Source organism: Colias eurytheme, chromosome 27 (assembly GCF_061535395.1).
Source record: "Colias eurytheme isolate Ceu_HAF_F1 chromosome 27, ilColEury1 Martin Lab GWU primary, whole genome shotgun sequence".
Taxonomy (NCBI): Eukaryota; Metazoa; Arthropoda; class Insecta; order Lepidoptera; family Pieridae; genus Colias; species Colias eurytheme.
Genome location: NC_143006.1, coordinates 6636679 through 6656941, shown reverse-complemented (window position 1 = coordinate 6656941; position 20263 = coordinate 6636679). Strand labels below are relative to the sequence as shown.

General features: G+C 32.9%; 1 protein-coding gene across 1 annotated transcript in view; it reads right to left on the bottom strand.

Annotated features, from left to right (window-relative positions):
- The window catches only part of LOC149896950 (putative ATP-dependent RNA helicase DHX35), a 46686-nt gene that overhangs the window by 13475 nt on the left and 12948 nt on the right, over positions 1 to 20263 (bottom strand). The window contains exons 3-6 of the mRNA XM_090117323.1: positions 10938 to 11102; positions 4606 to 4686; positions 3705 to 3764; positions 3121 to 3280 (exon numbers count right to left, since the gene is read on the bottom strand). Coding sequence (XP_089973449.1) covers positions 3121 to 3280; positions 3705 to 3764; positions 4606 to 4686; positions 10938 to 11102 — 466 coding nt within the window. The remainder of the gene's footprint in view (positions 1 to 3120; positions 3281 to 3704; positions 3765 to 4605; positions 4687 to 10937; positions 11103 to 20263) is intronic.

The following is a 20263-nucleotide window of genomic DNA, read 5'->3' as shown; positions in this document are numbered from 1 at the left end:
CGTGCCGCGGCAGCGGCCGGCGAGTGCCAGGACCGACTCGCTATTGTTTTACTTGCCCATTACAGAAAGGTTTAAGTATCAAATTCGACTCAGTAGGTTAGGTTAGGTTCGTGTTGCGTCCCCCTGGAAGGATTACGTTTTGCTGGATATCGTTTTTTTGAATTTCAAAAATCTGGACATTGTTTGTCTGGATATCAATTAACTGTATTTCAAAAATTTGTGTTTTAAAAATCTGGCTTTCGTGCATATGGATTACGGTCATCTGGATTTTGTGCATTTAGATTTCGTATGTCTGGAACTCATTCGTCTGGATTGTAAAACGTCGTACAAATAAAGAAATGGGCAAATGAAATTTGGAGTTGCGATTATATGGCAAACAAAACTTCGAAATTTTAAAATTCGGGGTTATGAAAAAATGTCCAAACGTTTTCTGGATTATGATATTCGGAATATTAAAATTCGAGATTAAGATAGGTAACCTTTAAATCAGTACAATAATATTGTAAATAAAGACGGCAGAATTCTTGATCTTGTCCTAACTAATTTAAATAATGTACACGTATCGCAACCTTTAGACATTTTAAGTAAATTGGATACATATCACCCCCAACTGCTTATTGAAATTACAAATGCTAAATCGAAATATTTGCGTAGTCAAAACCGCTGTGAATTTAATTTTCATAAGGCTAATTATTCAGAAATTATAAATTATTTAAAATTAATAAATTTTTCATCTGTTCTCGAGGCGTGCAATAATGTAGACGAAATGGTTTTGAAATTTTATGATATATTATTCGACGCTATACGTAAATTCGTGCCTAAACGTAATCCTACAAAAGGTAAATACCCACCCTAGTACAACTATTCACTCATTAGACTCTTGAGAGAAAAAGAACGGCTGCGTATTAAATTTCGTAAATTCAAAAATCCTCGCGATAAACTTGAGTTTGACATTTTGAGGGATCGTTGTCATAAATTACACCAAAAATGTTTAAACAGTTATAAGCAAAATATGGAAGACGGTATCAATAAGAATCCTCAACATTTTTGGAAATATATAAACGCAAAGCGTCGGAATGAATGTTCATTACCTTCTCGCATGTACCTCGGTGAAAAATATGCAGAAAATGGTGTTGATATTGCCAATCTATTCGCTAATAACTTTTCATCCGTCTTTAAAAATAATAATTGTTCCAACAAAACGTTTTCTACACCAAGTATAACCTATCGTAACCATCCCTCCTTAGGCAGGGTGTATTTTACTGAACGTGAAGTAATGAAAAAAATAAAACAATTGGATATATCGAAGGGTTGCGGTCCAGACGGAATTCCTCCGTTATTTGTTAAACGCTGTTGTACAGTCATAGCGCTGCCCTTATGTTTAATTTTCAACCGCTCTTTGGATTGTGGTACTTTCCCTTCTGAATGGAAGAAGGCTCGAATAGTGCCCGTCTATAAGAAAGGCGATTCAGCCAACATTAAAAATTACCGTCCAATTTCAATTTTATCATGTGTTTCTAAATTATTTGAATCTCTTTTGTGTCCCGTTATCGCAAGTCATACTTCCAGTTTCATTGATAGTAACCAGCATGGTTTTCAAAAAGGTAGATCTACTGAAACAAACCTGGTTTCTTATATATCCACTGTTTCGAACGAAGTTGACAAAGGCAATGAAGTTCATACAATTTATACTGACTTCTCTAGTGCGTTTGATGTGGTGCAGCATGATGTCCTTCTATTGAAACTTGAATCTCTCGGCATACATGGATCATTGCTTGCTTGGCTAACCAGTTACTTAAAAAATAGAATACAGAGTGTGGCGGTAAAAGGATATGTGTCCAACTGTTACATATCTGACTCAGGTGTACCTCAAGGGTCACATCTGGGGCCAATATTGTTTACGATTTTTATTAATGATCTATGTTCTGTTTTCAAAAAAAGTAATTATTCTGTTTTTGCCGATGATTTAAAATTATTTAAAACTATAAAAACACAACATGATATCTCAGATTTACAAATGGATCTTAATAGGTTGGAAGATTGGTGTAATAAAAACGGTATGATAATTAATGCTAAAAAATGTTTCTTCTTACAACTCTCCCGAAAAAAGAAACCAATTCTAGCATCTTACGTCATTAATGGTCAGAATATAGAAACTGGTAATGAGATCCGCGATTTAGGAATCCTAGTTGATAGTAAACTAAATTTTTGCTCACACATTGATGCTATCGTTAAAAAGGCCAGTAGATTGTTAGGTTTTCTTAAAAGAAACACAAAATGCTTTAAATCAAAGACCAAAATTTTACTCTTTAATTCATTAGTTAGAAGCCATTTAGAATATGCAAGTGTAGTTTGGAATCCGTTCTATGCTGTTCACTCTCAAAGAATTGAAAACATTCAGCGTATATTTACCAGACATATAGCTTTCCTTTCACCGGGAATTTCACACAGATCGCCTTATGAATATCGATTATCATTCTTCAAAATGATTTCACTTCGTAATCGTAGATTGTTGCGCGATACTATGTTCCTGTTTAAAATCCTCAGAAATATAAATCATAGCCCGCAAATCTTAAGTCTAGTTAGGTTTGCTGTTCCAAATAAATTACCACGTTATCCTGTTTTTAAAGTTTTTGACCTTCCAAATTGTCGTAATAATGTTGGTAGAAACTCTCCAGTAACTCGTATATGTAGTACTTTTAATGACCTATGTAAGTCGTTGGGTGGTATAATAGACATAAATTTTGATTCACTTGTAGTTTTTCGCAAAAAAATTACTAAATTCTTGTTTGGTACAAAAATTCAGTAGCAAAAATATGTTTAACGATTTATTTATTTTTATTTTGTAATTAAATTTATTTAAGCACTTAAAATAACAGTAACGTAATTATATGTATAAGTTTTCTTGTGCATACCTGTAATTGGTGTATACATCACATTAATATTAGTTAGTTGTTTAGATCTAATTGTTATAATTTTTATGTGTACTCTGTTGGTATGTCTAAATAAATAAATAAATAAAAAATAAATAATAGATTTATTACAATTAATAGTTTTATTTCTATCTTTAACAATTAAAAGTTTCTCATTGTTTTAACTATAAATGTTTTTCATACATACCTTCAGTATAAAACACTTCGATCGGATAACTCCTGCCCTCAATTGACATTACAGCAGATGTGTCTGTCTGTCCGTGCGCATCTCGCAAATTGAAGAACCGCTGAAAGAAATCCGCGTCCATTGTCGCTGAGGATATTACGATTTTTAGGTTCTTGCGTTTCTGGAAAAGATATTTTTAAAGTTAAGGTAACTGGTTAATATTATGTTTCATGTGAAATTTCTTGTTTCATCCTAGTTACTAATATTATAAATGCGAAAGTTTGTGAGGATGGATGGATGTGTAAGTTTGTTACTCTTTCACGCAAATACTACTGAACCGATTACAATGAAATTTAGCACACATTTAGAGGTTAGCTTGGATTAACTTGGATAGGTTTTATCCCGGAAATCCCACGGAAACAGGAACTATGCGGGCTTTCCTTTGAAAACGCGGGCGAAAAGCTAGTCGTTTTATTAATAGCAAAATATTATAATTACGTCCATTTATTTTTATATGTTTAGTTATTAGTGAAATAATGCCACTATAGTTGTATTTAGAAATATTTAAACATTTTCTTTAATGAAAAATATCTATTGTAACTTACTTTAGCTATTTTCTTCAAAAGTCCCATCAAAACATCCGTCATTTGAGATCGCTCGTGCACCTGAAAGTAAATAAACGATATATGAAATAACTCAATTAATTATTTATTTCGTGCATATTATCCGAGAAAATTAGTAAAATTATCGCAAATAATTCGTGCAGTTTTGAAAATCGCTACAGTTATTCCTTGGCATGTCCAGATGATATATCGAAAGTCCGCTGATGGCCCATTTTTGGCATAATTTTCTCGCGCAATTTTTTTTTTAACATTTCCAACTCTAATAGGTACTGTTAAAAGAAATTTGGTTTATGTACCTAGTTTATGAACATCATTCGATTAACTTTTCATTTTTAGCATAAGAACACTAATATTTCCAAACTATATTAGTTTATTAAGTTTAAGTCTAGATAAATGAAACCCGTTTTCCTTGGTCACGGCATCATGCGTGAACTGGTGAACAGACTTCGATAATTCTTTTTTTATAATATTCCTTGAAGTATGAGGATGGTTTTTATGGAAAGAAAACATAAACATGTACCACGGGCGAAGCCGCGGCGGATCGGTAGTAGTTTATGTAAACAAAAAAACTCAATTATATGTGTATGCTTCTCCTAGTAAACAAATATACGAGATTTGACCGTATTTTTAATTAAAACCAGTTTTAACTAATATGAATTACTCATAATTATATTAATTGGTTATCTAAAATCAATACAATATAAAATATATATTCTCGATTAGATAAGGAAGCATGTGTTGTGTATAAACTACATAATTACATATATTGTTTAATTGCATCAGATAAGGGCCAGTTGTTTTTAATCAAAACTTATCGTTTTATTGCACTTTAATATTGACTGCTAATTTCCTTATTATTATTAGAAAATTGAAAATATCTCACCTCGTCCAAAACGATACAAGTATACTGCATTAACAGCGGCGATGCGAACATTTCTCGTAACAACACGCCTTCTGTCATAAACTGAAAAGAAATGTAAATATATATTTAATTTGTGCATACTAACAAGAAACAAAGTACCTACTTATTATTCAAATAAATTTATAATTAACATAGTAACAAAGATCTTTTTCAATATAAGATCGAGCAGCGAATCGAGCGTACCTGGGACGCCGTCCGGTTGGACGTCCCAGGTACCGTTGGAGAGACGAACTACCCAAAGACCTGCGCACCCTCCAGATTGAAAACTGGCAAGAGTTGGCGCAGGATAGAGTCAAATGGAGGCTCTTATTTTCGAAGGCCAAGACTTTGGGTCCCTGCGCCACTCTAGTAAGCACGTATAGTAACAAAGATGTTATACCTACTAGCTCCAAAATCAAAAAGGTATTGCTCATAAGTTATTCTGAAGTTTAATCAAAATCTGTCCTTTAGTTTTTTTAATTAGAATAAATTAGCTTTTAAGTAAATATATGTACATATTATTATGAAATTTTAAACCACAAAATATTGAATACGCCACCTTATTACTCATAGTCTTATTTAACAATTTTTAGAATCATCCTCATAAATCTATACCATCGCAGTTTGTACCCACGCATGTAATGAATTAGTCGGAAAATATAAATCGACTTTAATAATATTATGAATAGAAACAGGAATAAATCAAGTTTTAAATCTGTTTTAAATTCTATATTTCATAGAGCAGGCTCCAAGGAGATGTTCGTTTGCAAAAATAGCGGACCTAAATCTGACTTCTGATATATATTGTATAGGTCCCAGACATCCTATAGACAGATGTTGCCAACCAGTTTTGTGGTCCCCCTGCCCGCACCCCGGTAATTAAATATTAGACTAGAGTAGATAATTTTTGAAATAAAAAAAAATCGCAGTCGGATGAAACCCATTAGAAAAGGAGGGGAATATGATAAAAATGTAAGGAAAAATAAATTACGGTCAATCCGAGTTCGGGAAGTGGGAGGGGGGAGCTTTTAAGATAAAAAAATGGTCTCTCTCGATTTCCGACAAAACTACAAGTCCTACGGAAAAAAGTTCAATGGCAAAGTTGTAGGTAATTAAAAGTTCTACAACTTTTGTATTAACTATTTTTTCACATAACCTCAAAACTTAGGTGAAAAATTCAAATAACCAAGTTTTTGGTTTTTTATTTTTATCTACTTCAAAATTTATTGTTTTTCTACGAAATTTGATGAAAACTTACTTTATTATTTCCCAAATACACTGTAATTTATTTGATTGAAAATATTTATTTTTTCGCCTTATTTTGAATTAATACCAAAAAACCAACCTAATTTTCAATCGAAAAGTCACCCGTCAAAATATCAGTTTTTTTCAAAAACTTGGGGTGCCTTTTATTCATTGAAATCTCTACTTTCATATGGTGTAAAAAAAAATAAACACCACCATAGTAAATGTTCTCAGGAAATGCATACAAATAGTGTGAAAATTAGCTTTTACTAAATCAGGCACACTTCTCGAACTACCTGAAATGTTTTTATCGACATCAATTTGCTTTTGAATATGCTGTAAAATATTAAACTTAGAACAGATAATTATTTTTCTTTTGAAATATTACCGAAAAGCCGATACAAGAGAAGATATAGAGTTCGAGAAGTGTGCCTGATTTAGTAAAAGCTCATTATCACACTGTTTGTATGCATTTCCTGAGAACATTTACTATGGTGGTGTTTATTTTTTTTTACACCATATGAAAGTAGAGATTTCAATGAATAAAAGGCACCCCCAGTTTTTGAAAAAAGCTGATATTTTGACGGGTGACTTTTCGATTGAAAATTAGGTTGTTTTTTTGGTATTAATTCAAAATAAGGCGAAAAAATAAATATTTTCAATCAAATAAATTACAGTGTATTTGGGACATAATAAAGTAAGTTTCCACCAAATTTCGTAGAAAAACAATAAATTTTGAAGTAGATAAAAATAAAAGACCAAAAACTTGGTTTTTTGAATTTTTCGCCTAAATTTTGAGGTTATGTGAAAAAATAGTTCATACAAAAGTTGTAGAACTTTTAATTACCTACAACTTTGCCATTGAACTTTTTTCTGTAGGACTTGTAGTTTTGTCGGAAATCGAGAGAAACCATTTTTTTCTCTTTAAAGCTCCCCCCTCCCACTTCCCGAACTCGGATTGACCGTAATTTATTTTTCCTTACATTTTTATCATATTCCCCTCCTTTTCTATTGGGTTTCATCCGACTGCGATTTTTTTTATCTTTTCATTATTTTTAAAGGCTTCTACCCCAGTCTATATGGCATACAAAAAAAGAAATAAAAATTTCCAAAACATGCCGTGTGGGGTATCAAATGAAAGAGCTTATTGAGTAGATCACGAATATATAGCATACTATATACATTTCTTACACTTTCTCTAAGATTTTTTAGAAAATTTACGAAAATGGTCCATTTTTGAGTTAACTTTAAACCACTATAGATTGAAAACTCATGAATATATTTTTTAAATTATTATTTTAAATAATTAACAATAGTCCATTGTTTATGATTCAATAGTTCGTAATATAATATAAGTGAGCTATGTGGTGGATTTGATGAAAATAACTATATACTATATGAACTTGAAAATATACTCGCCATCTTTGAATGCTCCCCCCACTCCCCCATGCAACTATTTCACTGTACGAAATATTGAATCGTAAACAATGGACTATTGTTAATTATTTAAAATAATAATTTAAAAATTATATTCATGAGTTTTCAATCTATAGTGGTTTAAAGTTAACTCAAAAATGGACCATTTTCGTAAATTTTCTAAAAAATCTTAGAGAAAGTGTAAGAAATGTATATAGTATGCTATATATTCGTGATCTACTCAATAAGCTCTTTCATTTGATACCCCACACGGCATGTTCTGGAAATTTTTATTTTTTTCTTTGTATGCCATATTTAATTACCGGGGTGCGGGCAGGGGGACCACAAAACTGGTTGGCAACATCTGTCTATAGGATGTCTGGGATCTATACAATATATATCAGAAGTCAGATTTAGGTCCGCGATTTTTGCAAACGAAACTCCACTGAGAGTCCGGTCTATCAATACATGAGGTAAATCAAACGTTAGAAATATCTAAGGCTCAATTTTTTAAGAGTTAACATGAAAATATGTATTAGAAAAACAATTCTTCATTATATAGTTTTGGGTATTTATACATAGAAAGTTGTGGATATATCGCTTATGCATTAGATAATGCATTTTCATTATAAGTAAGTTAAAATTTGTTTGGTAGTTAGATAGTTACAGAGTAAGTACTAAGTATCTATCTAAAATACCTAGTATAGATTTCTTTCTTCAATATTCAATTGTGCATTCATTCAGAAATGTCTTTAAAATTGCTATAAAAACTATTCTATATACAAATAGAGCCTAATTGATTCAAACATTATAATTTTTACTCCATTTGACCTATATTATATCTATTGACAACGTAACAGCCTTGTGAACACTGACGAACAGACAAAAAAACTAACTTCAAACCACTTTTTACAGCATGCAAGGTTGAACGGTGACCATAGCATTGATAAAAGATTGATAAAGATTCATTTAATATTATTATTATTTAATTGAAAGTTATCAAAACCCTTAAAACTTAAGACTTTTTTGTGATTTTTTTTTCCGTAAAAACTGACAGAAGATTATTTTTCATATCTATAGGTACTAATATTATAAAGCTGAAGAGTTTGTTTGTTTGAACGCGCTAATCTCAGGAACTACTGGTCCGATTTGAAATATTCTTCCAGTATTAGATAGCCCATTCATCGAGGAAGGCTATAAGTTTTATATCATCACGCTAAGACCAACAGGAGCGGAGCCATGCGGGTGAAACCGCGAAGCGCAGCTAGCTGTAGTCTATATATAACATTAGCATAGAAAATCTCCTGTCCTAGTAAAGTAACATCAAGTTTCCAAATAAAGATTGTCTACTGTAAATTTTTACCTATATAAGCTTCAAACCGGTTGCTAGATGCCTTTTACCGTACCTATGTCTAGGATTTAGAATCTAAATAATTGAAACTAGATTTAGATTTGTCCCTGTTCTTTGTTTTGGATAAAATCGGATAGCTAATTACCATTTTTTTTTAATTCACAAATATAAAGCTAAATGATGCTTATTACGAAAGAATATGCTATAACGTTACATTTTACTATATGAGCAAACAAAATAAAGGAATAATTATATAAATAAATTCATAAATTGTTATCATAACAACCGATTAACATAACCTTGGCCCTTTAACTTGTATCTTGATTTCCTTTTCTATACCTTAATTACTACCATCCTACCAAATAACTGCCTACATTCGAAAACGAACTTTCTTTCGTTGACTGAAAGTTGAATTTTCTTTATATATAATCTGATTAATGAGTAACAAAAAATCAAATAAATTACACAGCATAAACAAAAATGCACTTTCTCTCCTTGTACAAAGGTTGAAATTCCTTCATGACCTGAATGTAATGACTAAAGAAAAAATCTAAGTTCGTAATGGACATTGATAAGGTCCACCAGGGTCGGGCTGAGGTCAACAGGTCGACTGTATACCTGTCTCAATTAACGTTAGAGCTATTATAATTTAATTTTTTAACGGCCAAATTATGTTATTTTGGTCATTTGAAATTCTATCCTACTCGTTCTTAGTTTTAACGACAAATCTTATTATTAAAGGCTTATAGTTCAGGATCCATCGCCCATTTTTGCACTTGATTACTATCAAGCTAATTTTCCGTGAGTAGCTTTATTTTGATGAGACGCCCAATAATTTCATGTTGGTCATTTTAAAATGTATCCTATACTTCGAGTTACGAGTCCTGCTAAAATATTGAACGTGATAATTTGTGAGGTTGGATGTATGTTACTCTTCACAGAAAATTAGCTGATCGAAGCTGTAGGTAAAAAAACTGTAACAGATATAGATTACCTGTATTATATTAATATGATATTTAATGACCTGTATGATATTTAATTAGTACAAGTGTGTACGATTCACCTGAAATAATTTACGGAAAAATAAACAATTTAAATTATTACGGAAGCATTCATAGTTCCCGTCTTTGCAATATATATTTTGAACATTTACAAAATGTGCTGCTCGGCTCCTATTTATTTATTTACTCGTAGCGTTATAGCCTGCCTTTCTCGATAAATAGTCTATCCAACACAACAACAATTATTAAATTCGAACCTGCAGTTCTCGAGATTAGCGCGTTCAACCAAACAATACAACTCTGGCCATTAATATTATTTTAAAGCTATACCGAACCGAATAGCCGAACATTGCATAATATGTATTATATTTATTAATAGTTTTCGTATTTAATTACTCGACTGTACTAAAAGAAGTATAATGATGTCATGGTTGGAATGACCACAAAATAAATATGTATGTCGTCTAGATTTAAAAGCTGTTCTAATAAGTCTAGTTATTTCAATATATGTTTAATTTTGAGTTAAAAATTTAATGCATATTTGCATATTTACTAGATTTGTATTGAAATAGAGTGACTTGAGTTAAAGGTTGAGTATGATTTAGCTATAATTATTATTTGAGTTTGAGTTTCCGGCATACTAATTTTAATAGTTATTTTGCGCCATTTATAAGAGCGTTTTCACACGTGCGCGACACGTGCCTTTTTAGGTCAGCTCCACATATGCGGGCCGTGTGTTTGTAATTAATCCATTATCGTGGTACCCTAATGGATAATTTTAATTTGTTGCGTATTAACTTTAAATTATACTTCGATTAGTGATATCCCTAATCGATATAATCGAATTATATAAGTAATTGAAAATAGATTTGAATTAAAATTTCGATGTAAAAGACGGAATAAAATCTGCCAACAAGCAAGACGATCAATTCATATTATGTCTTATTACTAACTAATAAATTGTACAAATTGTCATATACATAGTAGCTATATGGCATGCTAAATGTTATATGGATCGGTCCATTAGTTTGGGTTGGGCCGTGGGCGTTGATAGGTTTTTTGCATTTTATATTATGTATTATTATTAAGAAGATGTATTATTCCAACTATTTTATATCACAAGTGAACCCGTGGCGAGTATTTAGTATGCAATATAACAGTATACAATATAACAGCTATACCTACCTATAAGTATTTGCCAATGTAACACACTATGTCCGTTTAACACCTATACTTAAAGGTATTTTACAGCTAAAAACAAACATACAACAATAGCTAATAAAAACGTATTAAAAACTTACCACAATCCCTGTATCCACGGTCCTCTGCGCGGTCATAGCCGCCGCGTACCCCACCTCGTCGCCCAAACGCACGCCGCGCTCCTCCGCGACACGCGTCGCGAGCGTCACCGCTGCGGTGACGCGCGGCTGTGTGACACATACCTTATGCCCGACTTCGTGGAGGTACTGCGAATAAATTAATAACACAAAATAATCTCTATCTCTACACACAGAAAATTCTCGTGTCACAATATAACTAACATACACCTACGAATTGTGTGTCTGTTTGCTTAAATCTTTAAAACTACGCAATAGATTTCGATGCGTTTTTTTTAATAGAGCGATTCTCGAGAAACGTTTTAGTTTATAATTTATTAGGTTTTAGACAAAACAGGCAAAGTCGCGGGCGGAAAGCTAGTTAAATTATAAAATCTAATACCTATATGTCATGATTGTAACATCCCGGCAAAAATGGCCCAGCCTTTATGCCGGAACAAACAGAAATAGAGGCATTATCTATTATTATTTTTAAACTATAAGTTTGTTTCATTATAGGTAGGTTCATATACACTTTATATCCCATAATAAATTGCTCTTATTTTGACGTTAAAAACACTGCATTTATTTATTTTCATTTCATAATCAGTCACGAATTTTTGATATTTGAATTTTTGAGATGATTTATTTGGTTCTGAAATCTCATCCATAGAGCTATCGGCTCTTTTGATATTAATATTGTATGACTCACTCATTATCTCGAAACACGTTTCCCTTTGATAATTATAAATTATTTGCGTTTTATTTTCAGTTACTCATAACTGAACTAGATTTAGAAATTATTTTTTATCGAATTTTGTATTTTCAAAGTTAAAACGTAAAGCTTCACCTGTATGTTTGTACTTTGTATGTGACCGACTCCTGTAGACAGGATTTTATTAATTGTAAATTGTAACGTTCTACCGTCCGCGGCTTCGCCTGCTTTTTCTAAAACCTAATAAATTATATACTAAAACCTTCCTCTTGGATCACTCTATCTACATATTAAAGAAACCGCATCAAAATCCGTTACACAATTTTAAAGATTTAAATTTTAAGCATACAAAGGGACATAGCGACAGAGAAAGCGACTTTGTTTTATACTATGTAGTGATTTTTATAACAATTAACATCCTATATCCCTTGCTTAACAATGTACATGTACAAACTTATGTAACTAATGTACAAACAATGTTTTCATAGTAGCTAACAATGTAGGTACCTACTCAGTCAACTTCAAAGAATTATTGAAATAGTCTTTTGTTTTTAACAGAGATGGCTTTAGGGCCTCACATTAAAATAAACACACGTGACATTTTTTTCTACACTGTAAGCTTTTTAAATACCCGAAAATGATTAGAACAGGTAGAATTTTAGTCAGATAGCTACGATATCAATTTTAAATATCAATTTTTAAGGTATAGAAAAAATAACGATTTCGCCATTCCAGGACGACGCTTGACCACTCGGCCACATTTGATCCCGCCATCTCAATTGAGCAATCTCATTTCGTCTTCTCTTTCGGTTTTATGGACACCCCGATACTATAGATATATTTCCTCTCGTTTGATTTAACAGCAGTAATTGTTATTTTTAAAGTAATCAACAGAAATATAGTCTAAACAATGTCTCTAGGGAATGCACATTGTAATGTGTTCCAATTGTCGTGTTGAATAATATAACAAACTGTTTTTGAATGCGTTAAAAAGTATTTCAACAAGATTATTTATCAAGAAACAATATTTTGGGAATTAGGACGTAATAGATAAACAAATGGTCTTCTACAAAAAACGCTACATTTGCAAAACTCCCACATTTCTTAGAGCATCGGATAAAAATATACAAAGTAAAGATATGATTCTACAAGCAGGAGCGAAAATGTATTAAAATGCGATGTAATAAGAATTAACATAATATGTACCTAAGTCTTATAAAATTTAATTGGAATATACAAAAATAAAATGCACGCCATGATTAAAGTCCGGCCCTGTCTTCAAATTTAAGATTCCATAACACATTATATTTAATCTCCACTTGAGAACACGATATCAACACACTCACATCTTATCGTTATCAAGTAACAGAAAATTATTGTTTTATTATGACTAATAATAATCGATTACTCGTATGATTTACAGGAGTAAGAAAAAAACCCAACCAATCTATGTTTATATTTTAATGATTAAGGAAAATGACATTTTGGTAGATGTTATTAACAGCTAAGTAATTAAATTAATTAAATATAATTTTAATTAACAAATATTATCCATACTAGATAATATAAGAGGTAAATTTGATATCAATATTGAATTAATTAGAGAGCCTATTACAGTATTAAGGAAAACATATGTATTTTGAAAATTAAATTGTAAAACTGACATGATTAAAAAGAGCAACTATGGAGTTTCTTGCCGGTTCTTCTCCGTAGATACTGCTTATCGAATCAGTGGTAAATGTGAAAAATATGTAATGACGTTTAAAAAGCAGGGTTGGCACGATTAAATCATTTTCAAATCAACCGATTTTTTCAATAAAAATCAATGATTAAAACAAAAAGGTTTAATCTTGTACGTTGGGCAATGCGGCTGCTGTTGACGCGTTGCTGGACTTCTCGCTGTCGGCGGTCGGGCATTCGCAGGTGAATGAGTGAGTGGGTAAGTGAGTGGCTGGGTAGAGTGAGTGGGTAGAGTGAGTGAGTGGGTAGAGTGAGTGGGTAGAGGGAGTGAGTGGGTAGTGGGAGTGAGTGGGAAGTGGGAGTGAGTGGGAAGTGTGAGCGGGTGGGTAGAGTGGGTGGGTATTGTGAGTGGGTGGGTATTGTGAGTGGGTGGGTAGTGTGAGTGAGTGGGTAGAGGAGTGAGTGGAGGAGTGAGTGGGTGGAGGAGAGATTGGGTGGAGGAGTGAGTGGGTAGAGGGTGTGGGTAGAGGAGTGGGTGGGTAGAGGTGTGGGTGGGTATTGTGAGTGGGTGGGTAGTGTGAGTGAGTGGGTGGAGGAGTGAGTGGGTAGAGGAGTGAGTGGGGGGAGGAGTGAGTGGGTAGAGGAGTGAGTGGTTAGAGTGGGTGGGTAGAGGAGAAGGTGGGTATTGTGAGTGGGTGGGTAGTGTGAGTGAGTGGGTGGAGGAGTGAGTGGGTATAGGAGTGAGTGTGTGGAGTGAGTGGGTAGAGGAGTGGGTGGGTAGAGGGACGAGTGGGTAGAGGGAGTTAGTGGGAAGTGTGAGCTGGTGGGTAGAGTGGGTGGGTATTGTGAGTGGGTGGGTAGTGTGAGTGAGTGGGTAGAGAAGTGAGTGGAGGAGTGAGTGGGTGGAGGAGTGAGTGGGTAGAGGAGTGAGTGGGTAGAGGGTGTGGGTAGAGGAGTGGGTGGGTGGAGGGGTGAGTGGGTAGAGGGAGTTGGTGGGTATTGTGAGTGGGTGGGTAGTGTGAGTGAGTGGGTAGAGGGTGTGGGTAGAGGAGTGAGTGGGTAGAGGAGTGGGTGGGTAGAAGAGTGGGTGGGTAGAGGGGTGAGTGGGTAGAGGGAGTGAGTGGGAAGTGTGGGTGGGTATTGTGAGTGGGTGGGTAGTGTGAGTGAGTGGGTAGAGGGAGTGAGTGGGTAGAGGAGTGAGTGGGTAGAGGAGTGAGTGGGTAGAGGAGTGAGTGGGTAGAGGAGTGAGTGGGTAGAGGGGTGAGTGGGTAGACGGCGTGAGTGGGTAGTGTGAGCGGGTGGGTAGTGTGAGCGTGTGCCTAGCCTGAACGGGTGGGTAGAGTGGGTGGGTATTGTGAGTGAGTGGGTTGTGTGAGTGAGTGGGTAGTGTGAGTGAGTGGGTAGTGTGAGTGAGTGTGTAGAGGGAGGGAGTGAGTGGGTAGAGATAGTGGGTATGTAAATAAAAAGTGCTTCTAGAAGTCTCTAATTGAATAAATAAATGTTTGAGTTTGAGTTTGAATGAAATAAATATTAATGATACTTTCTCGTCACTTTATCCGCCATGCGGGAAAAAATATAATTGCTTTTAAAAATAACTGGTTTATTTTGATGACTATAAAAATTTAATCTAATCAATTGAAACTATTTACTTATTTACAGTAATTATATTTATCTGATGAAAACAATAGTACCTATATCAATGATTGATCATAATATTGTGATTAGATTTTCCTCGTACATATTAATAGGCGGTATTTATTAAAAAAATACACTTTCTTGTACAAGGATTACTCATAAAATAATTAAAATGCAAAAAAACCTTTGCCAAAGTTAATCGTACATATATGGCGGCCTTATGGCTCACAGACAACTCTGCCAGGCAACGTCGTAGGTAGTTAAAAATATTGGCTTTTAATAATCACTTACAAAGGTTTACATATGTAAAAAGGTTTTATCTTTGAGTACATATTACTAAATAATTACTACGTGTAGTTTGATCGTAGATATAACAAACTTTACAGACATTACAGATTACAAACTGTCTGGAAAAAAAATATCATGATGAGTCATCGAGATATACATATGGAGACGACACCGCCTACATCACTTATGTTCCGCTCAACATACGCCATATGGCGTAACTGCACGCTCATTTTTTATTTGTTTTAAAGTGAAACGCATCAAATATGCCTTCGTGTGCGTTACGATATTGCACAAATAATACAAATAATACGGAAAAGTGTAAAGGAATAATTTTTATCGGTAAGTACCTAACTAGATAATAATTTTAAAAACTTAGTTAGAGCAAAAAATGGCGCACAGATTTTGTTCGTGGTGTCTCCTCCATACGTAGTAATATTATCTCAATGTGATGAGTCAGATAGATCGATAAATATGTCAATATAATAAATAAATAATATTCAGCATTTACTATTAATCTTGTATGTATATCTATGTACTTATCGAATCGATGGTTCAACAAATGAATAATCGTCAATAAAATAGAAAATAACAAATCAAATATGTTATGAGCCCTCTTAACAATGGGCATAGTTGGCCCAACAAGTGCTCGTCGATGTTTGCTGCCATTACGCCGATTATGAATATACATACATGATACATCTATAATGACGGCCGATCATAGACATTTAGGCCCTCTGCTCTGTCGTTAGTAACTTAATCTATGCTATCGTGAACTATAATTTAAAATTTTAAACATTAACAATATTTATAATTCATATCATTGTAATGTAGAGACTGAAACATATTGGTTTTTAATAGCAACGAAGTGACAATATTTTCAATTATTTTTTATTTGTTAACAATTACCGCTCACACTTTACATGTATTTAATAAAAAGCTGTTATCATAAAGCATTAAATTGTTTTTCTTTGTACCTCTAAATTATTGTTTAACTGACACACTATACTTATGTAAAAGACAGTGCCCCGCGGTTTTACCCGCATTGCTTCGCTCATTAATTCATAGAGTGATGATAATATATAGCCTATCTTCCTATAACCTTCCTCGATAAATAGACTATCTAACAGTGAAATAATTTTTCAAATTGGACCCGTAATTCCTGAGATTGGCGCGTTCAAACAAACAAACTCTTCAGCTTTTTAATATTAGTATAGATGTAACCTTCACATAACCAATTGCCAGACATCAAATTATGCATGCGCTAACTTAATTTAATATTTACACGAATATGTTGTTTTCTCATTCTTAATCAATATGCCAAAGTAAAATAAACCAAATTTAATAGAAGTAAAGTACAAATTCATCCATCTATTTACAGGATTTATTGGTTAGATGAATCGTCTTTTATTTCAAGAAAACGATGAAGTTATACAAGTTATATTCCTGTTTTATTAATGCGATATTTTTGTCCTATACCCCACAAGGGGACACGGGACTTACCACAGATAACTAAATACATATGTACTATGTAAACTATACTATCTATTTATCTAAAACTTACTAATCGTTATTCACACTTGATTTTTTATTCCTATTTAATCTATTAAAACCTTTTTAACGTGACTATCATTTACTCATATTGACAATCATTTACTCAATATATTATTTGCACTGTCTGGTTTAAAATTCAATTGTTTTCTTTTTTTTTTGTGTAGTGTTTCTCAATGTTAGCCAGAAGGGCTTCTACATTTTAACGCGGACGCGGGGGTGAACTGAAGGTTCACCCTGGTAGCGACATGCGCAAGGGCGTCCTCCCGCCACGGGGATCTCGAACCTCGGCTGGGGCTGTCGCTTGAGCGGAGGAGGCCAGAAGGGCCCTAATCGGACGGGAGCTTATTGTTAAATGCACTCATTTATTTATAAATTATAGCGCCCGGCAAACTTCTTGGCAAAAAAGTTTGCGCTTATCTCCGAAACGGTTACACCAATTCCGTCGGACCTTTCACCCAGATAACCTTTACCTTTAACTTTTTAACCTACTTTTTATCTTAATAATAATTTAATCAAAAATAATAATTATTAAATAGTAGCACGCGACCACGTGACGTCACATGGCACCACCGATCGTACGATGTTCAGAATTTAGATATAAATATTCATGTCGCGGGCCACAGCGAAAACTGGTTTTTTGTGAAATGTCAATCTATTCAAAGCTAGAGTACACTAATGTTATACAGAGTTAAGAGAAATATTTTTAAACGCTCGTAATGAATAAACTCAAATTATGGGAATAATATAGGAGCGATGTCAAAATATGAATAGGTTTTCATTATTAGTAGGTTTTCCTGAATGATATGGACTTATCTTTATTTTATTTATATTTTTCGATGAGCGACTACTACTTGTCACGTCTTACATTTTATTCGAATGAATATCTCATGTATGTAAAAATAGGAAATACACTTTAGGTACTTTACACCACATTGATTTCTTTTTAAGATTGATCGTTTACGATTAAAAAGAAAGTTTGGAACTAGTCTAGTCGTCTAGAATATAAATGAGAGAATATATAGGTATGTCTTAGAAATAAAGAACGCAAAGGCCCTCTTCGTTCTAAATAATATTTTGTTTAATCAACACAGATAATCGAGACACAATAAGAACTCCTTAATCTATATCTATACTAATATTATAAAGAGGAAACCTTTGTATTTTTGTATGTTTGAATTGAATAAGCTCAAAAACTACTGGACCGATTTCAAAATTTCTTTTACCATTACTTAAGAGGGATTCTTCCGAATCCGTATAGGCTATATTTTATACCGGAAAACGTAAATATGTATCACGGGCGAAGCCGGGGCGCACCGCTACTAAGAATGTATTTATAGTTTAATTTGTGTAAAAAATAATATTGGATAGATATGAAATTTAAAATAAATAAATAACAATCACTATAAACTTGGCCACGTGTATGGTTAGATTTCATTTGTCGCAGAATCGGCATACTTCTTTATCATGAGACATAAACCACGCGATCGTTATTATTATCATTAACATTAAATAAACACTAAATATTCACAATAAAGCAAATTTTGATATTATAAAGTTGAATAATTTGTTTTATAGAATGATCTAATCTCAGGAACTATTCTTTCATTATTTAGTTATTGCTACCTTAAAAGTTGTGAAACTCGTGTATATAAATATTTTATCACGAATATTCATATATTGTTAGTAGGTACAGTCGTTAAAATTTTAATAAAATGTTCGTAACAACCTTATAAAATAAGGATAGAGTTTAATCTTTATTATATATATAAAATTCTCGTGTCACAATGTTAGTCTGCATACTCCTCCGAAACGGGTGGACCGATTCTCATGAAATTTTCTGTGCATATCGGGTAAGTCTGAGAATCGGCCAACATCTATTTTTCATATGTACCACGGGCAAAGCCGGGGCGGACCGCTAGTAAACTATAATAATTTTAAACACAAATACATGATATATTATCATACAAAAACCGTACTAACCACAACTTCACATTTGCATACATTTATTTCACTTATTTTGTATTCTTCTCAATGAATATTGTTAATAGTGGATCTAAATTTAAATAATAAATGCGTACAGAGGCGATGGCACATGAAGCACGATTTTCACGATTTACTCTAATGCCGTTTGGTGCGATCAATAAATTTTACGATTTATTTTAGTATTAAAACAATAGTTGGCAATTGCTACTCAACATAATATAAATAAACGTGCTATAGCTGTTAAAATAACACAAAAAATAATGCGTGGTAGTCCCTCTGGTTCTAAGTGCGTAATTTCTCTGATTACAATTTCTTTGCATAACGTCGAAATGGAACCGTCGATAACTACTACAACTTTTTCTTTTTATTATTAATGAAAAATACTTATAAAAAGTACTTTCTCTTCAATCTCAAACGTGAATACTTGAAAAAATAACCAAGCGATTGTTACCAACTAGATTTAATTTAATAATTATAAATTTAGAAACATAGCTAGTGTACAAAAATTATCAAATTCAGAAAACGTCAAATTAAACGTCGTATTAATAACGTTATCTCTACAACGGTTACACTTGTAATTTTAAATTTAAAAATACAACTCAAATATTCAAGACGAATAATAAAAAATGTTAATTGTAAATTAAGTTACAGTTACTTGAATTCAAGTATTGTGACGTAAAGTTTATAGGTACTAAAACAATTCATCGTACGATGTTGAGTATGCTGCGGTGCAACAGAGAAATCGGGTTTTTTCAACAATACCCGGTTGCCTTTAAATAAATTTAAAATGATTTTGACTATTATATCAATAAATGTATTTAACGAAAGAAAATTCAATTCAAATTCTTTAAAGTTTAATTGCACGAACAAATTAGATAATGATGTCTTATTAAGTTACTGCAGTGTTCGTCGTGTGAACGCAATGGTAATTATGGCATGGTATGGCATGTAATCAAATCAATTTACACACAGTCATAAACGATCCAGTTTATTATATTAGAAGAAATTAATAAAAACGATACTTATAACAATCGTCATTTATATCTCAAAGTGCTTTTCAAACCACTTGAAGTTTATGACATGTAACTCATACATTTTACATAAAGAACCATCTAGAAGATTAGATACTATTTCAATTATTTTGTATTAACGGGACTTTCCCTATTTACAAGGGGAAACTCCAGAGGAGTTCCCGGAATCAGTTGTTGAGATTAAATAAGTACCTACGTCCTACATTTACAGCAAAAGTACAAATATTTATAAAACATAATTGTTTGGAATTATGTATGTTTCTGAGAAATACTTTTATAGCAACACATTTTGGTAAAAATCGGTGTATTTTTTCTGCCTACGACTTTGATTAAGTCTAAAACTGTTTTTATAAAACTTATTTCACAATAAACTAGATAACTTGAACTAAAAAATTGTTAGGTCACAAGCTATTTTGATGATTTATTAT